This window comes from Rhinolophus sinicus, linkage group LG09 (genome assembly GCF_036562045.2).
Source record: "Rhinolophus sinicus isolate RSC01 linkage group LG09, ASM3656204v1, whole genome shotgun sequence".
In the NCBI taxonomy this organism is placed as follows: Eukaryota; Metazoa; Chordata; class Mammalia; order Chiroptera; family Rhinolophidae; genus Rhinolophus; species Rhinolophus sinicus.
This window is the reverse complement of record NC_133758.1, coordinates 31,173,112-31,195,062: the sequence shown is the minus strand read 5'-3', so window position 1 is coordinate 31,195,062 and position 21,951 is coordinate 31,173,112. Positions and strand designations below refer to the sequence as shown.

Sequence of the window (21,951 nt, the reverse complement as noted above, 5' to 3'; positions counted from 1 at the left end):
TGGTCTATCTCAAATCCTGGAGGGTTGGTGTTTGAAAACTCATCATTTTTAATTATCATTTTATGTAAATGCTAAAGTCAGCTAATAAGCCACTTTCTTAGAGGTTGTGAACTCTAATATTACATGGCAGAGCGATAGCTTTACAAAGTAGAATTAGACTCCTCAAGAGGTTAGATGGCCCCCAATGTTTATGGGGCTAAGAACTGTTGTTGCTGTTTTACGTCCTGAGAATTACATCTCCTAGTAAAAGACAAAGAGGGGCTTCTTGAACAGTGCTCCTACTCCTTAGCTTTTAAACAATGTGGGCAAAAGTCACTTCATTATCTTGCCAATTATGGGCTCTATGTGAAAAAGAAAATGACAAAATAATAAATAGCTTCTCACAGAAAGGAACAATTTGGGTAAAGATTTATTATATGTGATATCAAAAATAACTTACCACATATATAAGGTAAGTTATTTTTGATAATTTTGGCTGGGAAATATTAAAATAAATATTCCACCAGTCTAAATGAAAAAGAAGTAGCATGATGCACTGAAAAGAGCATGAATTTTAAATTATCAAGATTCAGATTGAAGTTCCATGTTTACTTTTAATTGGGTGTATTCTGCCACACCTGAAACATCTTGCATCTGGATTCCTCCTTCCTTCTTAAGTGGGAGCAGTCCTTCTAGAATCAGGTCTGATCCTGTCACCTCTGTGATTTAAACTCTTCATTGTCTCTCTATGCATTCGAGATATAGACCATAGTCCTTTCTGTGACATATAAGGACTTTAATGATCTACCTCCTCTTTTCCTCTCCAGAATGGGGTCTTTATTTCCTCCATCTGAAATTACCTTCACAGTCCTCTGAGTTTTGTCAGACGAACTCCTGCTGGTTTATTACGTCCCAGCTCAGGTGTCCCATGCACCATGACTACTTCCATTTATCAGCATTTGCTGACCCTAAGCAGCAGGAGGCAGGTACCCTGGTGGCTTGTTCTAGCACGGAGCAAACTCCCTGACTTAGATACTCAAAGAAGATTTCCTGAATGAATGAATGAATGAATGAATGAATGAATGATCTACTATGAAAGCAAATCATCTGATAAAATGTTACATAAATGTTAGTTGTTATCATTCCTATCTTTCTTCTTTCCAGAAATCCCCCGCTAAGAAGCTAACTAACGCGTTAAGCAAGTCTCTGAGTTGTGCTTCCAGCCGTGAACCTTTGCACCCCATGTTTCCTGACCAGCCAGAGAAGCCACTCAACTTGGCCCACATCGTGTAAGTATCTGTGCCCTCCAGATTAAGAGACATCTTTCTTCATTGACCCATGTGCGGATCCATACAAAGCCAATTTCATGTCAGTTGTCAGGGACCAAGTTTTAAAATTTAATTAAAAAAAAAAAAGAATGAACATAATGTCCTTCTAATTTTTTGTTGTAGAAGTATGCAGTACTTCTGCCCAGCTATACAAGTAGGCAACACTCTAATTCACCTAGAGATGGAAAGTATTCAGAAAGCATAGGTTTAAAATATGGATATTAGTGGAGTTTACACAATTGGAAGTTAACAATCAATGGAATTACTGTGGTAAAAACTTTTAAAGCACACTGTATCTTAACATCATATGTGCTTTGAGTCCCAAATATAAAAGCCCTTCATCTCATTTCTCTGCAGAGCCAGTCATCTTAAAGATGGCAGCAAATCTGGAAATTGTTGTTGTTTTGGCCCAAGCTACATAACTTTAGAAGTGCAGGGGAAGGTTGAAGAGGAGGGTTGGTGGCAAAATTCACCAGAACATCCAAAAACAGACTTCTCCAAACTATTTCTCCAAAGTTGTGTGAGTCTGGTGGACAGAGAGGGTTGGGCCAACAAACAGTGTTGCCACCCACCCTTTCCACTTCCCATCCCCTAGAGCAGGGGTGTCAAAACTGCGGCCCGCGGGCCAACTGCAGTCAGTCAGCAACCCATTGTTAATTGGCCCGCAGCAAATTCCAAAAATATATTTAGTTTACTTAAATAAACCAGGTGAGGCAATACGTACTTCACCTCGAGTGAGTGGCCAAGCTGTTTGTGCATTTTACCACATATGGCCCTTGGTAAAAAACGTTGAAAAAAGTTTGGACACCCCTTCCCTAGGGCCTCTCTTAGGCCTGAGTGGCCAAGAAAACAGAGAAGGCTTAGATAGAAGAAAGTATTTTTTCTTTGGTATTATATTATCTTGGGCTCAGAAGAAGAAAGAAGCTCATTACCTGCTTCTATGCACAATTAGGAATTATGTAGTCACAGGTGCCTGGGAAAGCCTCTAGAATAGGTAGTTCCCCTTCCTTATGAAGTGCCTTTCGATTTGCAAAGTTCAGCGGGACCTGTGGCACTGCAAGGCTTATGTTTACATTTTGACATCAAGAGGAGGTGGGCTAATCAGACCTCCTGACGTTAGGAATTCACCAATGCAAAGCTCATGCTTCAGGCAGTTCAGAACGTGACCCATAAACAGCACTGTGGTCCCTAGACCCTTAGGAAAACAGTAACTCTTTTCTGTGATGGACCTAAGCAAATACCATCAAAGGACTTGTGTTGCGGCGTGTCCATGAGCTTTATATAAATACTCTGGGGCTCTGTTTGGTTTGCTCCCAAGTGGCTTTGAGAGTTCACTGTCCTCAGCAATACACAATCTGGAGGTTCCTGTTTCTGCCATGGGCTAAGCATCCAAAAACTAACGTAACCAGTTCTGTAGAATGTGGTTAACTTATTTTTGGAAACTTTGCTCCTAAAAATAAACCTTAAAGTAAACCAGGGGTGAATAAATCTGGGGAGTGTTCCAAAGGGCCAACCGCTTTCAGAAAATGCCCTTATAGGAGCTGTTATTAAGGTCTCAACTTTCCTTCCCATAGCCAGCGACAATCACTAAGTTGTTAATGAATGAACAAAATGAAGTGAGGGCAAGTTTGTGCTCTGCTGCAGTCACTTTCTACCAGACCTGCCAGGAGTTTCACCCCGAGAAGGCAGCATTCAATCAGAGTTATTGGTGAGAGGGAGGAAGAGAGAGAGAAAATCGATGTGAAGGGCCTGGCTCTAAGACCTTTGCAGTAGAACAGATTTAGGGTGCAACCCCCCCCCCCCCATCAAGAAAGAATTAGGAAGTGAGGCAGTGTACAGCACGTGTCAGTTTCATAGTCACACTGCAGTATCACCTAGCACAGGACCTCGTACCCAGCTGGCTCAGGATGTGTGTGTGTGTGTGTGTGTGTGTGTGTGTGTGTGTGTGTGTGTGTGTGTATTTAATTGGCTGAGTAAAAATTTTGTAACTTTCATCTGATCTGATGGCAGTATGATCTGATGTGTTATTCACTGAGCTAACTGAGGGCAACAACTATACAATTTGGGTTCCACGAGGGGTTTTCATATTCCCTAAAAATTCTATACAAAATATACTTTATTCCTGAGAAAAATTCCATATATTTAACTAGATTCTCAAAATAGTCCTTGAATCAAAATACTGATCTATACTCACTATTAATATATTTTTCCAGGGTAAATGTCTGGATTTAAAAATGCAAATTATGAAAAATATTATTGTAATAAGGTATAAGAAATTCTGAATGCAGAATGTCCAGTCTATATGAGATCAGAATTTTTTTTTGCATTTTGGGTTTAGACATTATTTTTATCTCTATATGTTATTCAAATGTTAGTGCCCTGAACAGACAGCCATGTCTTCTCTCTCTCTCTCTCCTTCTTTTTTTCTTTTTTTTGGATGGGATACCTAAAACTTCTAATTTTAAAATATGCTGTTCTAAATTTAACTATTCTAAATTATCATAGGCACTGAACGGCCACTTAAGTGATGGCATTTTGGTATTTTGGCATTTGTTTAGACATTGTATTGCTTGTAAATGTTACCATGATTAACAGTCTCTATTCTATTCAATTTTTCGCTGCCCAAAGTGATACTTGGTAAGTAGTTCAATAGTCCCTAGTGTATTTATAAAGACTAATAATCATAATTATAAGTGGTAATGAGATGCAAAACAAGTGAGTGATCTGAGGCTAGTTCAAAACTAATTCTGCCTTGAGCTCAACACTTTATTTTATAAGAAGAATGCCAGTTTTATAAAAATGTCCTCTATGAAAGTCTTGTCCAGAAAGAAAATTTTCCACTAGACCCTTGTGGTTATCTTGCGGGCTATTTCTTTTTCATAAGAGTAAATATGTTTTAAGTTCCCAATGTGACCTATTTATTAGATAAGGTAACTTGCCATTTCGTTATGGAGGAAATAGGCACTTCAGTCATTTTGAAAGCCACAGTTTTGTCCCAAGTTCAACATTTTTTATGATGAGTCTGAAATATGAAGCCTTTTACTAAGAAACTGCAAATTCGGCTTTGCAGTGACCGGGTTTAATAAAATAAATGTACCAGGAGCCTTAAAAAGCATTCCAGATCTACTTGTTTTCTCATTGTCTAACGATAGAGCAAAAGGGAAAGTTTTTAAAAAGGCAGAGAAAACCAGAAATGTTAGTCTAGTTGATTGTTTTTCAACTTTTTGTAGTTACAATGTAAGATATCTCATTCTGTTTACTGTTTTAAAATCTAATATACCTAACTTTTTGAAAATTCATACAGGATATTTGTATAAAATTAGCATCCGCCTTGTAAAGTGAAAATGTTCTGTTCAGGGCAGAATTCGTTTTAAACTAGCCTCATGCATCAAAGTAATACAAAACACTAAGATTATTTTCTGAACTTTGGCTAATACATTTAGAGTAGATGAAAGAGTGACCGTGCTATTTTGACTTCATCCATCAAATAATATGTCTTTAAAAATCTTAGAACACAGTGTAACACCACATACTGGGAACCAAAGTTTCAGTGAATTTCTGCATGTAGTGCTGACATTGTAAAACCTGCGTCGTATCATGCTCATTCCCATAAATACATCGGGATAAACAAGTCTACCTTTAGCCTAGAATCTCTTTATTGTAAACTCCAAACTAACTCTAATTCCCCAAGATAAAAATGAAACCATTTTAAATTTGGCTCTTGATTAAGCAAACACAAGTAGATTCTATAGGCTACTGTAAGTAATGTTTCATCTTCAAAAAATTCTATACTGTCAAACTCAAATAAAGAATGAGAGTGAAACAAAAAGAAAAGAATGATAGTGAAACCAAAATTTTCTGTGATTCAAAATGATGAATCGTTCAAAATGATTCATCCTTCATCTTCTGAACTCTAAATCCCATCTCATTTTACCACGGATTATTTTATAGCGAATCTAACATGAGACTGAAAACTGCGTGGAGATGAGATAGGGATCTTAGCTCCATCATTTTACATGAACTAAGACATTAGTGATAGAGAAAGAATGACTGGATGAAATGAAAAACAAAACAGGGGATGATAGACCTGACGCAGTTGGTGTTTAGGGTCATGGACAATTCTGAGGAATATTGAACCCTATTTTCTTTCTCTTATCATATGAAAAATAAGTGAAATTTATGGGATGCCTTGAGCTGTGTGCCCTGTCATATGGACCATCCAGGTAACAGAAAGTCAGTAAATAGCCATGGTGCTTAATTGCATCTTCACTTAGAACAAAGAGCAAACAAAGCAGGATATGGTTTTTCAGCTCAGTCCTTCTAGACTAGGCATACTGAGAGAGGGCCATTGTCATGGGGATCACAGGAGGAAGTTCCTAAAGCTTCAGAAATCCTCCTCTTTCCTTGAGGATGTAGGATTATCATCAAGTTTTCAGAGCTTCTCCCTTTAGAAGGCAGTAGATGTAAGGCTATCTCAAAATCCTCACTCCAGTTGAGAATATGACTCAATGAAGCGCCAAGGCTCAAAGCTCATGGATAAATATTTCTGGGGCATCTAGAGAGCTTCCTCACGATATTTAACTGAAATTCTATATTCTCAAGGAAATGTAACTTTGAGCACTTCAATAATTTAATTGGAAGATATAAAATTTTGTATTGATCCTGGGTAAGATAGAACTCTGGTCTTCCCAGCCCTTCTCCTCGAGGGATGGCGGATAGTTTTTACCTTGTGACTTTTACTTGTTTTGACTTTCCCTCTATGCTGTACTTTGTTTTAGGCCACCCAGACCTGTAACCAGCATGAATGACACCCTGTTCTCCCACTCTGTTCCCTCCTCAGGAAGTCCTTTTATTACCAGGAGGTAAGTTCCAACCCTATTACAGAATAAGCCCTCTCTTTGGTAATGAGCCTTGATTCTGTGGCAAGAAAAATATTGTAGTATAAGCCAAAGGTGGAAGATCATTGTTACAAACCAGTTATGTAAATATCTGTCACACATGTTCAATTTCATTCATTTGGATACATTTAAAGAATGTGATGGCTTTTAGGTTTAAAGTCCCTTCTGAAAACTTGCATTTACAGTACATCCACAGTAAGAATGTGGGGTATATTTAAATTTTACTACTGATATACATGCATTCTCTTTGGTTGAGAAAGTCACTTTCCTAGCACTTACGATGGTCCATTTCAGCCAGGAAATTGGAATTTCAAGATGCAGTGGGGAATTATTATACACATTCTGAAACATCTCCTAATTTAAAGCTCCAGATATAAAAGAATCTTCTTCTTGGTGAACTCTGGAGTTCCTGAGGCTAGAGGCTGAAAACCAAACTTGGAAATGTAGTTTTCACATAAATAATTTCATGGATAATAAAAAATGGTGGATATGAGTCATCTTTTTGAACACGATCCACTCCCATTTTGAGCAAAGAACTTCTTTTAGAGCTAGCATTACAAATATGCAGAGGTCAAGAGGTGCTCCAAGTCATTTGATCAAATATCACAAATAAAACCCCAGAGAATTACTTTATAAATACATGGAAGTAGGTTCACAGGAAAGCAGAAAGAAGGGTAAGGAAAACTGGAATGAGTAACTGAGCATAGATTTCAAATGCCTTTCAGTAGGGGGGAAAAAAAAAAACACAGCCTCATGTTTCGCAAAGCAAACATAACCGGTCTTTTCCCTGAAGACATTTCTGAGATACCAATTTTACTGTAATATCCTGGTACATTCTAGTGAGGATTTGAAGACAGTGAGACTCAGAACATTCCTGATTTTTTCCCTGAGTTCCTGTACTTTCCCATCAGCAGGAACCTGAAATGAAGATGTTCTCCATAATTATAATTAGCAGAATAAACAAAATGTGGCAGTTCATGGTGTTTCCTTCCTGTAAATTAAGCAATTCTGTAACAAATGGAAATGAGGACCTAATTGAACGACAGAACCTCCACAGTGAAATAATATGGTTTAGTCCCTCAGTGTGCTCCTCTTAGCACTCCCTTTCAGAACCACCAGCAAATTTAACCACTTTTTCTAAAACAAAATGATAGACTGTAAAGTCTATAAGAGACATGAGCCTGTTCATCTATCTAAAGATCTTTCATTGATGTTAAGAAAGATGTGCGTTTATTAGGAAACTCTGCATTCTGCAAATGTCAAGCAGAGATAGACCCTATCCTTACTGAAGGTCATTTTATATCATTTCAGCTCGGACGGTGCTTATGGTGGATGCGTCTAGATGGATAACATGGCTTCCTCTACTCTAAAATATTCCTATAATACTTTGAGCTGTTCTGGTTCCTCCAGGGTGCATGGTACCCATTAACCCACAATATGATCATTTCCCTTTTTTCCCATTTTCAGTCCTTTTGGAATGTTCCCTGTGAACCACAGACATGTTGTATAAAGTTTGCAGTTTTTCCTGTCACCACAGAGATTGGCCTCTGGTTTCTGTCTTAAGGGTGCTGTTCAATAAAGCTGTGTACACTGAACGTCCTTCCTCTCTGAGTGGGCCTTGCTCTGTCCATGGGAGGTTTTAATGAGGTCTCATTGTTTGAATCCCTCAGGTTACCTGAGGGGATAAGTGACTACAACCCCGTGGCTGAGGAGCATATGCTCATAAAGCTGTATGTAAATCAGCTTGACCACAGCACACGGTCAGTATCCCAGCCCCAAATCACTAATCATAGTAGTAGTTCCGTAGCTAGACTGCTACGTAGTGATTCTACTCCATCACTAAAATCCTCTTGTAGTATGTCTTGGAGATAGAGGTCTTTGGGGTTTCATGAGATTCTGTTGAGAATTTCCAACTTGAGGTGGACTTCTCAGCTCTTTCCTCTCTCTTCCACTTAGTTTATTTATTTCATGGCTTCATATCACTGTCTATGAGATGCCTATCTGTGAAGACTACCAAGCCAGATCTTCTTTGGATGAGCCTCTCCTTTTGTACAGTTTGCAAGACCTCAGAGGGTGATTTGTTAGACTCTTGAATGAAAGCACCTCTTGGAATGATCTTTAGCACTAACGTTAGCATTGTCCTGAGGCCATAACGATGTCACATGGCTGGACCATACTGCAGTAAAAGACTTGAGGACTTACACCTTTCTGTCCCACTGGGCCTAGGCCATGTTTTCCCCCAAGGGAGAGCAGTGTGATTCCTATTGAGGTAACAATTTCAAAACCATTTCATACTATCAGTGCTTGATTTCTATTACTTGATCATGCTGGTGGCAATCCACCGTTTATTTCTTAATCATGTCCACACACTAAAATAGATGAAAACCTATCACACCAAATGTAGGCATCAGCTAACGGTCCTGTTCTTCCTATGACTGGAACTGGACCAAATAAATCTGACCTAGAGCCCTGCCCTACTCTACCCCACTGCCCCTTTTAAAATCAGATACAAGAGAAGAATGGTGCTGGTCAGTGTTAAGGCAGCATTAAGAAAGTGGGGAAGTTGGCCATGCAGGTATTTTATTTAGACTGAGTTTTCAATCTTTTGTGACGGATCTTAGAAAGGTAAAGCAGCATGAGGATGAATTGAAATCACCACTCCAGAATCCTCCCTATAAACTTATGGCATTTCTCACCTAGAGTCCTTTATAAGCATACCACTTTGATCTTCAAAGGGCACTAGGGTATATCTTTGAAGTCTCTTGACATCCTAGTAATCTGCCTCACACAGATTTACGAGTGTATAACTCTGGTTACCACCACCATCTGTCACATCCCCTTTCCTTATATCCACTTCTAGCTATATATTTAGTTCACTTTTCCCTTACTTAAAAGAAAAGAGGGAATTCTCAAAGGCACTCTCCCTTAACCATTTGAAGTCTTTGTGTGCGTGTGTGCGCGCACAGACATGTGTATGTTCAGTGCTGGTTAGAATGTGGGTCAAATAACATAATTTGTGGACTAATTCACCTCATTCATTTTTTGATCATAACTGTATCCCTAAACCTAGATTGTTTTCTTATAAATGCATGAATTTATAGGGAAAAAATGGCTGGATCAATGGAAATCTATCATCACCACTAGAAAAAGAGCTCCAAAGACTATGTATGGTGAGGCAGTAACATTAACTAAACTTGTGAAATATAGTCTATCACTACTGTAAATATTGAAGCACTGACACAAAGCCAGGCCCAAAAGGTCCTTTCTCCCCTTCATTGCCCACAGCATTGTGCCTCTGAGTATCTGCTGTCTTTATTGTATTATGCCCCCTTTGTAAAATCTTATCTTGCCAAAACCCTTGACTAGTTTATGTGTGAAAGTTAACCAGTCTTTTCCTATGTAAAGTAAGCTTTTTAAAATTATGGCCATCTTTTTCATTAGCCACATTAAAGATGCTCTGAAGTTTGAATGGCTGGATTCTTTCACCTTCAATATTAGAAATACTGTGTTTCCCCGAAAATAAGACCTAGCCGGACAATCAGCCCTAATGCGTCTTTTGGAGCAAAAATTAATATAAGACCCAGTCTTATATTACATTATATTATATAAGACCCAGTCTTATAGAAAAATAAGATCGGGTCTTATATTAAATTTTGCTCCAAAAGACACATTAGGGCTGATTGTCCGGCTAAGTCTTATTTTTGGTGAAACACGGTATCTCTTAAAGGTTTCACAGAAATTTCTATAGATGCAACCTCTGTAGTAATAACCCCTCAGGAAAGGAATCACATTGGTTATGATATAAATAGTGTCTAGCTAGATATATTACTCTCTCAAACATTAGAAAATTGCTTGAGTCGGAGAGTGTGTTGAACAGAATCTAATTTGCTATTTTCTGGTTTGTCACAATAACATTTGGTTAATTATCATACTTAATACTGTATTAGGTTCAGTTGTGCATATGGGGAAGGCATAGCACCCACCCCAAGTGCTTCCCAAATTCTGATTCTTCCCAGTGGAGCAGGTTTCGTGAGTTATTTTTGTTGGTTGACTACTTGATCAGTTGGTTGATTGGTTTGGGTTTTCAACCAGAAAGACTAATTTTCTGTATCTTTTTCAGTTTTTTCAAACACTGCTTAACCAAAGATTCTTGTTCTAACAACCCAGATTGTCAATCTGACTTAAAATGTTCAAACTGAGTTTTAAGCATTTGTGCTTTGGTAACCCAAAGTGAATAGAAATAAAATTGAGGTACTGAAGTCAGCCTTTCTCCATAGTTAATTTTTCTAAGATTAAAGCCCATCCCTTTTCAGTCAGAAAAATAGATAAATTTATAAATCAACATCATAAAACAGATGAACTTATAAATTAACCTCGCTGAAGATTTCTTCACTCTTTTCACACTTTCTGGGCATATTGTCTAAAATTTCATGAAATTTGAAATAATCACTCTCTGCAGCTGTTTCTTTATTCCAGATAGCCCCAGAGCTCCACTAATATGCTAGATTATTTTCAAAATTGAAGCACACCAGTCTTCACACTCAATTCTATTTCCTATACTAAAATGTTAGTGCGTAATTAAAACTGCAGTCCCCTCTCTTCTTCACTTTAATAATCTTTATTCTCTTATTAGAGTTGCTTTAGTTGTTGTCTATATGTGCTCTGTACCCAGCAAATTTTTCTAGAGGCTCTCTTGACGAAAATACAGTTGACATGGCTTGATGATATCTGAGGACAATATACTATAGGAAATGTAGTGAATCAAATATGAGCTAGAATTCTCGTTATTTCTTCCATGGTACCTGTTTAAGATGGTTTGACTTCTATGCCGGCCTGAATTGATAATTAATTTTTCTCTCTGAGACACTAAGCTATTTTTATACTTGTTTACTAATTTGCATGTAGCAAGTATTGTATGTTTTGGTTCAAAGCTATTGAAAGCTAGAAGATGAAAAGAAATACAATTTTTCTAGAAATTATCTCCTGGCAAAACTAACTGTGGGCTTTTTTTTATTGTACCTAGGCTATGTTAATTACAGTAAGAAGAAAAATTTTATTCATATTGATAGTTACTTAAGAAGGGAGACAACTTTATAAGTTATTCTTCACAAGTCCAAACACCACACAAATTTATCAATTATTTAAAATCAATAAAAATGAAAATATTTGTTAATTTGTCATGGTTCAAATATCATTTTCCTGTTACCCATTGTAATAATGACTATTGCACATTACACAATTCATTTATATAATATTATGGCTCTGTGAGACTGTACCCAGGACTTTTATTTAAGGTTTTATTTTCATATTCAATAAAAGAAAAAAAAAATATTTGACCAGAACTAATATAGTAACCCAACATAAGCAGAAATGGTTTTTAAAAATATATTTCTGGTTTAAGCAAAAATCCAAGGAGCTTTATGTGTGATTTTTGTTCTCTTAGAACACCCCAGACATGTTTGACTTAAGCAAAACTACTGCCATCAGTTGTCACCCTTCAAAAACAATAGGGTAAATTTAAATAAATAAATGTGAAATATTTTTAAATCATTGTTTCCTTCTAGAACCATGGTGTCTGTGTGTGTGTGTGTGTGTGTGTGTGTGTGTGTGTGTGTGTATGCAAATTTTTGGAAGAAGAGTATTTATCTTTATATATGCTATTTTCCAGAAGTCTAAAAAAGGAATTGGTGAGAAAATAGAGAATTTTTTTAGAAAAAGAAAATTAGTCTAAAGGTATATTTCTGCCTCTTTTCTTTCAGCAGAACACATACACTTCAAATTTTACTTTGTCATACCCTCCAGGGTATGATTGTCACCACACCCATCAGTGATAATATGTATGTAAAGAGATGTGTTTATATATTGACAAGGTCCTGGTGGAAAGAAAATGACAACAATAAGAAAAAAATATGTATACACACAATTTTAGGAATGGCAGCGTTGCTTCTTGGGATTCAGATTAAAAATGATTTACCATCCATGGTCAAGGGGAGCCCCAAATAGTTCCCAGTTTCAGAGGTTAAAAGGAAGAATGCATTTTGATTTGAAGATGGGGCATGTAGAAGAAGTAGAACCTTTTAGAGCTAGATTTATGCAAAAGCTGTTGTTGCATTCTGACACATTGACATACAAGAAGCACACGTTTTTTGGTAAGAACGTAGGTTCCAGTGTGCCTGATCACCTAACTTCTCCATGCAAGCTGTTCAGCTACAAAATGAAAGTTTAAAAATCTAAATTATTCTATAAAATATGCGAGTACATTGCTTTGAAGAGATCATAATAAACTACTTATTGTCACTATCTTCACAAGAGCTCAGGAGACCATGTTTTCACTTTGCCTCCTTTCTTCAAGCTCTTTGGAAGCTGCAGAGGAAGTTCTGGAGAAGATACTTCATTGAAAAGTCTTTATAGATGCAAGTCTTAAGTGCAACCTGCCTCCCCGTTGACTCTTCAATTTCTAGATCCATTTCATTTGGAAAGAGTGGTCTTTTTTTCTTGATTTTGTCACGCACTTGACTTCCTTTATACATCGTCATATTTTTGAATAAGTGATGAAATAAGAAATAAGTGATGAGGAGGAGAATTTGAGGCTAGTTTTAGGAAGTACAGAAACTATGGGGACAATGAGTAACACACTCAGAAGTGCTCCTGGCACTAGAAATTATGGGCTGTAGCAAAACAAAATAAATGGTTGATTTCCACAAACTCATAAATGCAGATAGTGTCATCCCCATATTTTCCAAAAACTGGTGTTCCCAGGAATTCATGTGGGAAGGGAAAGGAACATGAAAGGATTTATACTAACAATGACAAGAACCAATGCAAAGAAAATGACAACAAAAGGAAAAGAGATGTGTATATGTAGAACATCTGCTCACCCCTTTGAGGGAGTAAGAGACTAGGGCAGAAGAAGGAATAAAAAGAGAAGAGAGCAGACAGACAAATGGAGTAGAGGAAAGAGAAGGACCCAAAGAATTGAAGAAAAAGAAATAATAAGGTCAGAAAAGGAAAATCTGGAAAACTGCTCCCCGCTGCCACCAGCCCCTACACCACACCATTTCAGTAGGGCTCTTCCAGTGCTAGTGCTTATCCGTGGCCGAGTGGTGGGATGTCACTTCTCAGTTTTATTGACACATCACCTTCCTCCTATGAGACTTCACCAGAGTAATTTGTAGCAAAAATATCCTCTGATAGACCCTCCTGTGTTTCTTTTCTCTACTGGTCCTTTCTTTCTTCTTGTGCATTCAGTATTAGAGGTTGTACCTGTGTAATTATGATTAGGCTTTTGATTTGGGAAATATCACCACAATTTCTGGGAGTCAAGGCGCATAAAAGCATAGCAAGACAGGGAAATAAATTAATTTAGAGGGAAGAATCACTGATATATCACACCGTGTTTTGAGTGGTTTTGCAAAAATCTGAAATGTGTAGTAGTTTTATCAATCTTGAGTTATGAAAAAGAAAGTTGGGGGAAGTAATTGAGCAGCAGGGAGATTGTATATACATACATATATGTGTGTATATATATACATATGATATATATATATATATACATATATATATATATATATATATGATTTGAACTTCTTGAAAAGTTGGCAAATTTTTGTGGTAAACATCATAATTTCAATCACAGTAATTAAAAACTTGGTATTCCAACAAAGTCAGTCAGTTAATTTTGTATTCTCCATGAAAGGAGTGTAGTCATAGGTACACAAATATTGCAGGGCAAATTGTTAACCTACAAAGGAGCAAAGTCTCTTTGAGCACGTTACAAGCACATTTGTAATACTAAGAATCAATATCATATTTCCCAATGAAGCATGCATATTCATTACAGTAAATCTTGGGTGACTTTGGCGTGGCCACACTTTATTATTATTTATATTTTCAGTTGTATTTCAATAAACCTACATTTTAACTTTTGAAACTGTGATTTAAATTACTAAATAACATGAGTGTTCCTCATAATGAATATAAAATGGTAAGAATTTATTATATTGATAGAACTCTGTTCATCAGTGATAGACACAAGAACTATGAATATATATTTATAAGGCTCAAAGATTTTTTATTTCTCAGTTTCTCTGAAAGTTTTCTTTGCAGCTTTGCAGCCAAGGTTAGGTGACTTGTGCTTGAAGTAGTAAAGCACTTCTAATATGACAGGCATCTCTAATTAGGTAATGTTCAAGTCCATTCAACACAAAAAATTGGAGAATATAGCGAAGGATGGAGAAATAAACTTCTTGAGTAAGGTCTAAAGACTGGCAGGACTTAGTGAACTATTGGACTGTTTACCTGATCTTCTGTAATGAATGTTGAATGAATTTTCATTATGTCTAGGCATATGAAATCTGTTAAGCAAGTAGCAGAGGTCAAATCAGGGGTCATGGTGGCTTGTATAATTGTAATTGTGGTTCTCAGGCCAAGTTTCTACTCCTAGTTCAGCTCTGTGGAAATCTGAAAACATCTTGAACATTTCAAAACTATAAGAGAGCTATCCAAATGGAGCTTGGATCTAGACTTGGGCGTTTCTGTTGCCAGTTCTATTCTTGAATGCATTGCTGTGTTTACGCTCTTCTTGGCTTTCCCATCTTATTAACTAGCTCTCCTCCCAAGGACAGTGAAGTAGAGCAGAACAAACTGCTGGCTAGGGCTGCTCCAGCTTTTCTGAAGGGCAAAGGGTAAGTGAAAGCCAGAGTGTACTGGAAGCTTGAATTAACTAAACTAAAAATGGAGATTTCTTTTGTCCACATGCTTTGTGTTTGAAAGACCATCTGTGACTTAGTACAAGCAGCTTCATTATAACTCCATTAACAGCATCAAGTAGTTATTTTGAGTAGACAGATCGGTGTTGTTATTCTCTTTCTCTGATTTCCTTTTCTTTTTATTTTTAAATGACTAAGCTTCAGGTTTGATTTTCCAAAAGCTATTTAATCTTTGCTTGCAACCCATTTTAATGTGTTTACTGTACAGATGAATTTCTTGGCCTTAGTGGTTTAAAGAATGCAAATCTGTTTTCTTAAAAGTTACTTTGCCTAAATGGAAGTCTTTATTTTTAAAGTTAGTGAAATGCAATTGTGAATTTCATTGCTTGGATTTTGCTTGTGTTTTTCATAGAGCATCACTTGTTTTTCCCTTTACTTGCTTGGTTTTCTAAATGCCTTTTCTACCACAAAGTTACTCCTACTCTGCTTATTTCTGTCTGCCTCTCCTAACAACACCCTTTCTTTCCTCCTGCCCTGTTTCAGGATACAGTACAGCCTGAACGTGGCAGACAGGCTAGCTGATGAACATGTTCTCATCGGGTTGTATGTCAACATGCTCCGGAACAACCCATCATGGTTAGTGCAGGTTTGGCTGCTGGACTGTCCTTCGAGAGGGGAACAGTCTCATCTCTTGACAAGCAGTCTCACAGCAAGGTGCAAAGGCGCTGGATGCCAGAGGTGTCACTGAGGCACTTTTTATAACTCATTCAATCAAATCGTCTTTTGTAATGTTAGTTTGGATATTCCCCATTAATGTGCCATAGAATTCATATCCTATATCTTAGCTGAAGGGATAGCATGGGTGCCATAATGAATATTAGCACTCAGGTGGATGCAGAACTCTGGGTCTCACCAGTCAGTTCTGTTACAAGTGCCAAATTACCGCACAATGGTGATGCAAGATTTTGCCTTATTCCAAAGGCCTGTATGTCTGCGGATTTGGAGAACAATGCTCCATTCACTAAAGATAGAGGTGAAAAAGAGGAAAAGCAATGTGATGGGATCACCATGGAAATTCTTTCCTTAATAATGATGGCAGTGGGAGAAATTGCCTTTCAACTTTTCTCTTACGAATATTTCTGAAGCCATTCAGAATGCTTCTGAAGCTATTCTGATGAAACCTCCTTTCAAATCCCAGAATATGCAAAGCTTACTTGCAGATGCATTAAATGTACGGATTCAGATAGCCCTATGTATTAGGATAAAAGTATTCATAAAATTTTTCTGTATTTCAGTTGTGACATAAGAGATTCCTCCCATTGGTTCGTTACTTCATTTTAATAATAAGTGTACATTTGCAATTTGAATGAAAATAAATGGACAGATATACCCGTATATATGATATGTTTCAGCCTAGTTTAGACAGCTGTTTTACCAACATGTTTAGTAGCAAGCCAATTCCTTAGAAATATTTCTATTTTGCTTAATAAGTCTAATTTTCTCTGAACTAAGGGCCTATGGATTGTTTTGCAGTTGTAACCATTAAATGAGCCAATGGGTTAAATTGCCTTTTAAATAGCCCTTTCCTCTACTACATCACAGAAAGCACCCCTCAAACACTTAGTGCTCATCACCCTCATCACTTGGCCACTTCTTTGTTTCTAGATCATTCCTCCTTAACCCTTTCCAAAGTTCCTTCCTATTCCTGCTTCTGATACCTTAGAACTACTTTTTGGGTGATTAGTACATGATTTTAGGTGATTCATTGATGAACATTTATTTAATAGTTACATATTTATCTTAATTTGTATTTTTAAAAACAATATAACCAGCATACTAGTTTAATTTTATATTATATCCTACTCTTTCAGGAGATAAACATGAACTCTTCTACTAAGCCCATCTCTTTATGCAAATTTTTTGAAGCTTTTCTATATCAAACAGTTTCTCTTCTTTCCCACATCTCAGCCCCTCAAAACTATAAGCAGAAAGAGTGATTGCTTTAATCTTACTCCCAATGAGTTTGGTTCCACAATGTTATAGGTGGATGAAACAATAGAATTAAAAATACTAGATTACAAAAAAAAAAAAAAAATTGTATGCGTAATCTTCAAAGAAGAATACAATCAATATAGATTCAATCATGTCTGAAGACAATGATGTGATCTCACACCGTGTCCTCTCCTCCATAATTCTAAGCACACTCTTGGTTGTTTCTATCACTCGTCTTTGACCTTTTCTTAATTAAAGTTGTAACACAGAAATCTCCAAAGAGGAAAGCTCAGAGTGTGTTACTACCAGCCCTCTTCCCCACTCAAGTGATTAATCACTTTGACGTGATGGTCACTTAAGACCATAAAGCTGTCTCAGTAGAGACACCTTACATCTACTTGATGAAAGCTAGGTGTGATTTGTATTTTGAAAACAAAGCAGAATTTAAGACTAATCAATGAAGCCTACTCCATTTGAATAACTGCTGCCCTCCATATTTCTCAGAGCCTTTTTCTGTCCTTAAAAAAATTCCAACTCCTCTCAAATTTCTCATTTTTCCTTCTTTCCTTTCTGCTTAATTAGATCCTAACAGTTCTCCACACCTGCCATGATTATATAAGTAATGTAGTGATCTCTCACATTATAGCTGTAATCTTTACCATCCTTCAATTATGGTGAGATATGTAAGGGTAATAATAATAAGAGCCACCGTTTTTGTTTTTTTAAAGCACTTGCCTTATGCTAAGCACTGTATTAAAAACTTTATTTACATAATATTACATAATAATACACAAATTACATAATAACACAAATTATTTATATAATTTATAATTACATAAATTAATTAGATAATTATTTACATATATTCCCCTAGACCTTAGAGTAAACCCGAAAGTAAATACTATTGTCCCCATTTTATAGATAAGTAAAGGTGTCAACTAAGAGAGTTACATGACTTCCACAGTCATATGGCTACTAAACAGTGCAGCCAGGATTTTGATCATTATCCACTTGATCCCAAGTTCATGACCACTAGGTACATTGCCTCTTAGAAAATCTAATGCATGCCCTCCAGAAAGCTTTTTTGGACACTCCTTCACACTGTATCCACCACATATCTATTTCCTGAAATTGCATTTCTTACTATATTATTTTTATTGCATTTTAACAAATATTTTGAGCATACCCTAGTAATAGAAATGGTTGTTATTAATAAGTTACTATTTATGTATTTAGTTCTATGCATTGTGGTTCCTCATTTTGATTTTAAGTTTCTAAGGAGCAAGAATTTTGTCTTTAGTCTCTTGTATCTCATCACAGCAGCCAGAATATGAATAAATTTTACATTTATGATATGCTTCAAAATTAGTGCCCTTCCCTACACATTATTTAGTTTGTTTGCCAAAGCCCTATAAGTTTGGATATTATCATTTCCATTTCACTAATAAGAAAATGCAAGCTCTGAGACATTAAGTGATTTATCCAAGGTGACATGCTAGCAAGGACTTGCACGTAAGTCTTCTGACACAGGGTCCCGTCTATTTTCTACTCCATTTCTCAGCCTCCCTATCTGTGCATCTTTCATGAGAGGGCTACAAATAGGAAGCTAATAGCTGTTCTTGTTTAAGAGATTTGTTTTTGTAATTATTCGTATATGCTCCTGGTTAACTCTGTATGGGGCCTTCTACCCCATATTAACTGCTCAACACAATGGGAAACTGACTCGTTTGTAAATAGTCTGCTGCAAAATTAAACAAACACTTACGTGTCATTGTTGGTGCTGATGTCAGAGAAGCCAAATAAATAAACTGTAGCTCAAGAGAGAATTTCTGCTACCTTCCTAATCCAGTGGAGTTTTAAAAGCCTTAATGATTTTCAAGCACCTTCTCCAATGGTGGGGGAGGGGTTCAAAATGCAATACAGTGAAGGCTTTTTAGCCCTTCCCTAAAGCTTATCAAGTGCCTGGGTTTGCTAATGGTTTATAAGGACTGACTGGGAGGCAAACCAAAGGACCAGAAATCAGCCCAGAACTTCCAACTCTTACCTTAATTATATCTTTGATACAAGTTACCATTCAGAAGCTTCTGACGTGTTTCTCTCAGCTCTGAAAAGGCCTCCTGTGTGAGGGATGGAAGGGTACAGTCAAAGGCTACTTTACTTTGATGGCATCATCAATTGCTGTCACTTAGTGAGACCCCTGACCTCACATAACCTGGTTAAAATTTGTTCTACTTAGGTGTTATTCTCAAGTATAAGAAAACGTACATTTGATGACTATTTCGAGGTTTCATACATGAGATCTAAATTTGTATTGGCTTGCTAGCTTGAAACACTTTAATAGATTCCTCTTGCATTTAGTTTACAACCCAGACCCCTCCCAATGGCCTAGAAGCCTATGTGCGATCTAGTCGTTGCTTACCCACTTCTCAGGCTTAGCTGCCAGAGGTTCTTCCACTCAATCACAATATTTAATCATATTAGCTTTTGATCAACTTCTAAAAACAATTCTTAAAACTGCCTCAAGACCATGATACTAGTTCTACCCTTCCAATCTCAGATTAAAGGCACCTCCTCAGTAGGTCTCTTGCATTAGTCTCTATCATGACATGCTATTTATTTATTTCTTAACATAACTGCAACCATTGATTGATTGGTTGGTTGGTTGGTTGGTTGGTTGGTTGGTTGGTTGGTTGGTTGGTTAGTTGGTTAGTTGACTATCTATCTTTCCCTTCATGGGGCAAGGACCTTCTCCGATTTGCAGCACCATGTCTCTGGCACCTTGCACAGCACCTGGCACACTGTCGGTGCCCAATAAACATCTGTTACTGTTGTTTAATACTGACAGTTTTATACAAAATTCCCTCTCACCCTAAGCAAAATTGTTAGGAGTCCTCAGAAAATCTTTTTCATTGGTAAAATTAATATTAAACAATCACCTACTATAAATCAGCCCTTAAATTGAACATTTAGTGTAAGAGTATAAAGTAGATAAAAAAAGTAAAAGTATTAAGCTTGACAGAGAGGTGGTAAACATGGATAAAGGCGAACACCAGCAACTGACGTGGAAAAAGCAACTGATGGAGGCAAAATTTAAAAACTAGAAGTGATATTGGGCAAGAATTAAAACCATTTCTTCATACTCTCTTGTCTGTTCTGTTTTATTAGTTCACTAAGGCTACTATAACAAAATGTGTGGCTTAAACAATAGAAATTTATTTTCTCACAGCTCTGGAGGCTATAAGTCCAAGACCAAGGTACTGGCAAGGTTGATTTCTTCTGGGGTCTCTCGCCTTGACCTGCCAATGGCTGCTTTACTTTGTCCTTACATGACCTTTTCTCTGTATGTATATATCCCTCATTCTCTTCCTCTTCTAATAAGAATACCAGTCATATTGAATTAGGGTCCCACCCTTATGACCTCATTTAACCTTGATCACCTCTTTAGAAGCCTTATCTCCAAACACAGTCATATTCTAAGGTATTGGGAATTCGGGCTTCAACACATGAATTTGGGGGGAGACACAATTCAGTCCATAACACACTTCAACACTGTATCCCCTGAACTGTATACCTTTAATATTTTTAATGTGTAGACTAAGATTAGATTGACCCTTTTCAGTAAATGTTGATTTTCAAAAATGTAGAATGTAGACTTATTGCAACTTGTTGAAAAAAAGAAAGTTTCTACACTTACTGGCAATGCCTCTTTTATATGAGTTCTCATTTTCTGGATAACAATACTCCTTTTCCTCAGTAAAATGTTGAGGAGCTTCAGTTATAGAACTATGCTTCTGAGAAAGATATTTCCTTAGAAACCTAGAAATATAAATCTGAAGAATGTCACACCACCAATGCATATATCTGCATTGTCTGTGCTGCACTCACAGAGGTTTTCTCAGCATAATCAGATGATAAATTGATTTTAAGATGAATTCACATTCCTCTTATAGGTTCTAATACATTTTAAGTTTCTGCAGAAAGTGAGAGTGAGACTACCAATCTGATAAGGTTATAGATATAAATTAGCTAGCATAGTACTGGGTGCATGGGAATAACTCAATGTTAGTTCCTCCCTTAATTTTGAATAGGACTGAAGGCATATAAAGAGATTTTAAAATTCTATTTTGTAAAACCTGTCCATTATAATATGGTAGAAATAAACTGATAGCTCCTGTATCTTCATCAATATTGTTGAATGTACTTCAGAGTATTCTTTCTCCAAATGTGCTAAAATAAAGAATTCAGAATGGGACATGGTCTCATGGTCTGATAAATTGTATAAAAAGGACATTTTGATTAAAAAGTCATGGCAGTATATAGCTTTGCATATAGGAGCAAGGAGAAAGAAGTGAAGGCTATCACTGTTAAACTAACTCCTCCCTTTGTTTAGGAAATCAGAGATATAAAACGCTTCATTGATTCAACTAAACTGTCTTCCTCCTTTTTGGTATAACCTAGTATACTGCCCAGTAACCAATCATATCTTTTTTAGCAAAAAGCTAGTTTATAGATAACAAAGTGATGGTACAAAAATAGTCATACCAAGACAGTGTTACCTGCTTTTTAGAGGTAAGAGTAAATGAATTCCTGCATAGTCTTACTATGTGCCCTGACACTGCTCTAAGCACTTAGCATGGTACTTCCTCCTGAGAAGCCATGAGGTAAGTTACCATTGGATCCCTGTTTTACAGATGACAAAACTCAGGCATAGAGTGGTTACAACTTGTCCAGAATCACACAGCTAGTAAGTGAGAGGGCTGGGATTTGAATCGAGAAATGATCCAGCTCAACTTCCCATCTGTTCTTTTATAACATCCCTACCAGTAGTTCACCTCTTCTAAGAATAAGCATTTCTTTTGAGTGGGAGCTAACCCCTTTCAGATGCCATCTACTTTCCTAATCTTTAAAACAACAAAATGTGAACTGAAAGAGAATTTGCCATGATTGGGGATGGGGAAGATCTGATGTCAATAAATGTGAATCTGTATAATGACATTTCTATTAACTTTAGCACCTATACAAAGCAAATAAGGAATCTGTACGCAG

General features: G+C 36.8%; 1 protein-coding gene across 41 annotated transcripts in view; it reads left to right on the top strand.

Annotated features, from left to right (window-relative positions):
- The window catches only part of DTNA (dystrobrevin alpha), a 355,310-nt gene that overhangs the window by 286,385 nt on the left and 46,974 nt on the right, over positions 1-21,951 (top strand). For 14 of the 41 annotated variants that reach the window (XM_074340141.1, XM_074340145.1, XM_074340148.1 and 11 more), the window contains 5 exons: positions 1,144-1,268; positions 6,086-6,169; positions 7,876-7,965; positions 14,812-14,889; positions 15,457-15,549. In XM_074340141.1, the coding sequence (XP_074196242.1) occupies positions 1,144-1,268; positions 6,086-6,169; positions 7,876-7,965; positions 14,812-14,889; positions 15,457-15,549 (470 nt within the window). Of the gene's footprint in view, positions 1-1,143; positions 1,269-6,085; positions 6,170-7,516; positions 7,805-7,875; positions 7,966-14,811; positions 14,890-15,456; positions 15,550-21,951 lie in introns of those variants that run through there. The other 27 variants (XM_019740803.2, XM_074340157.1, XM_019740801.2 and 24 more) reach the window with 5 other exon arrangements.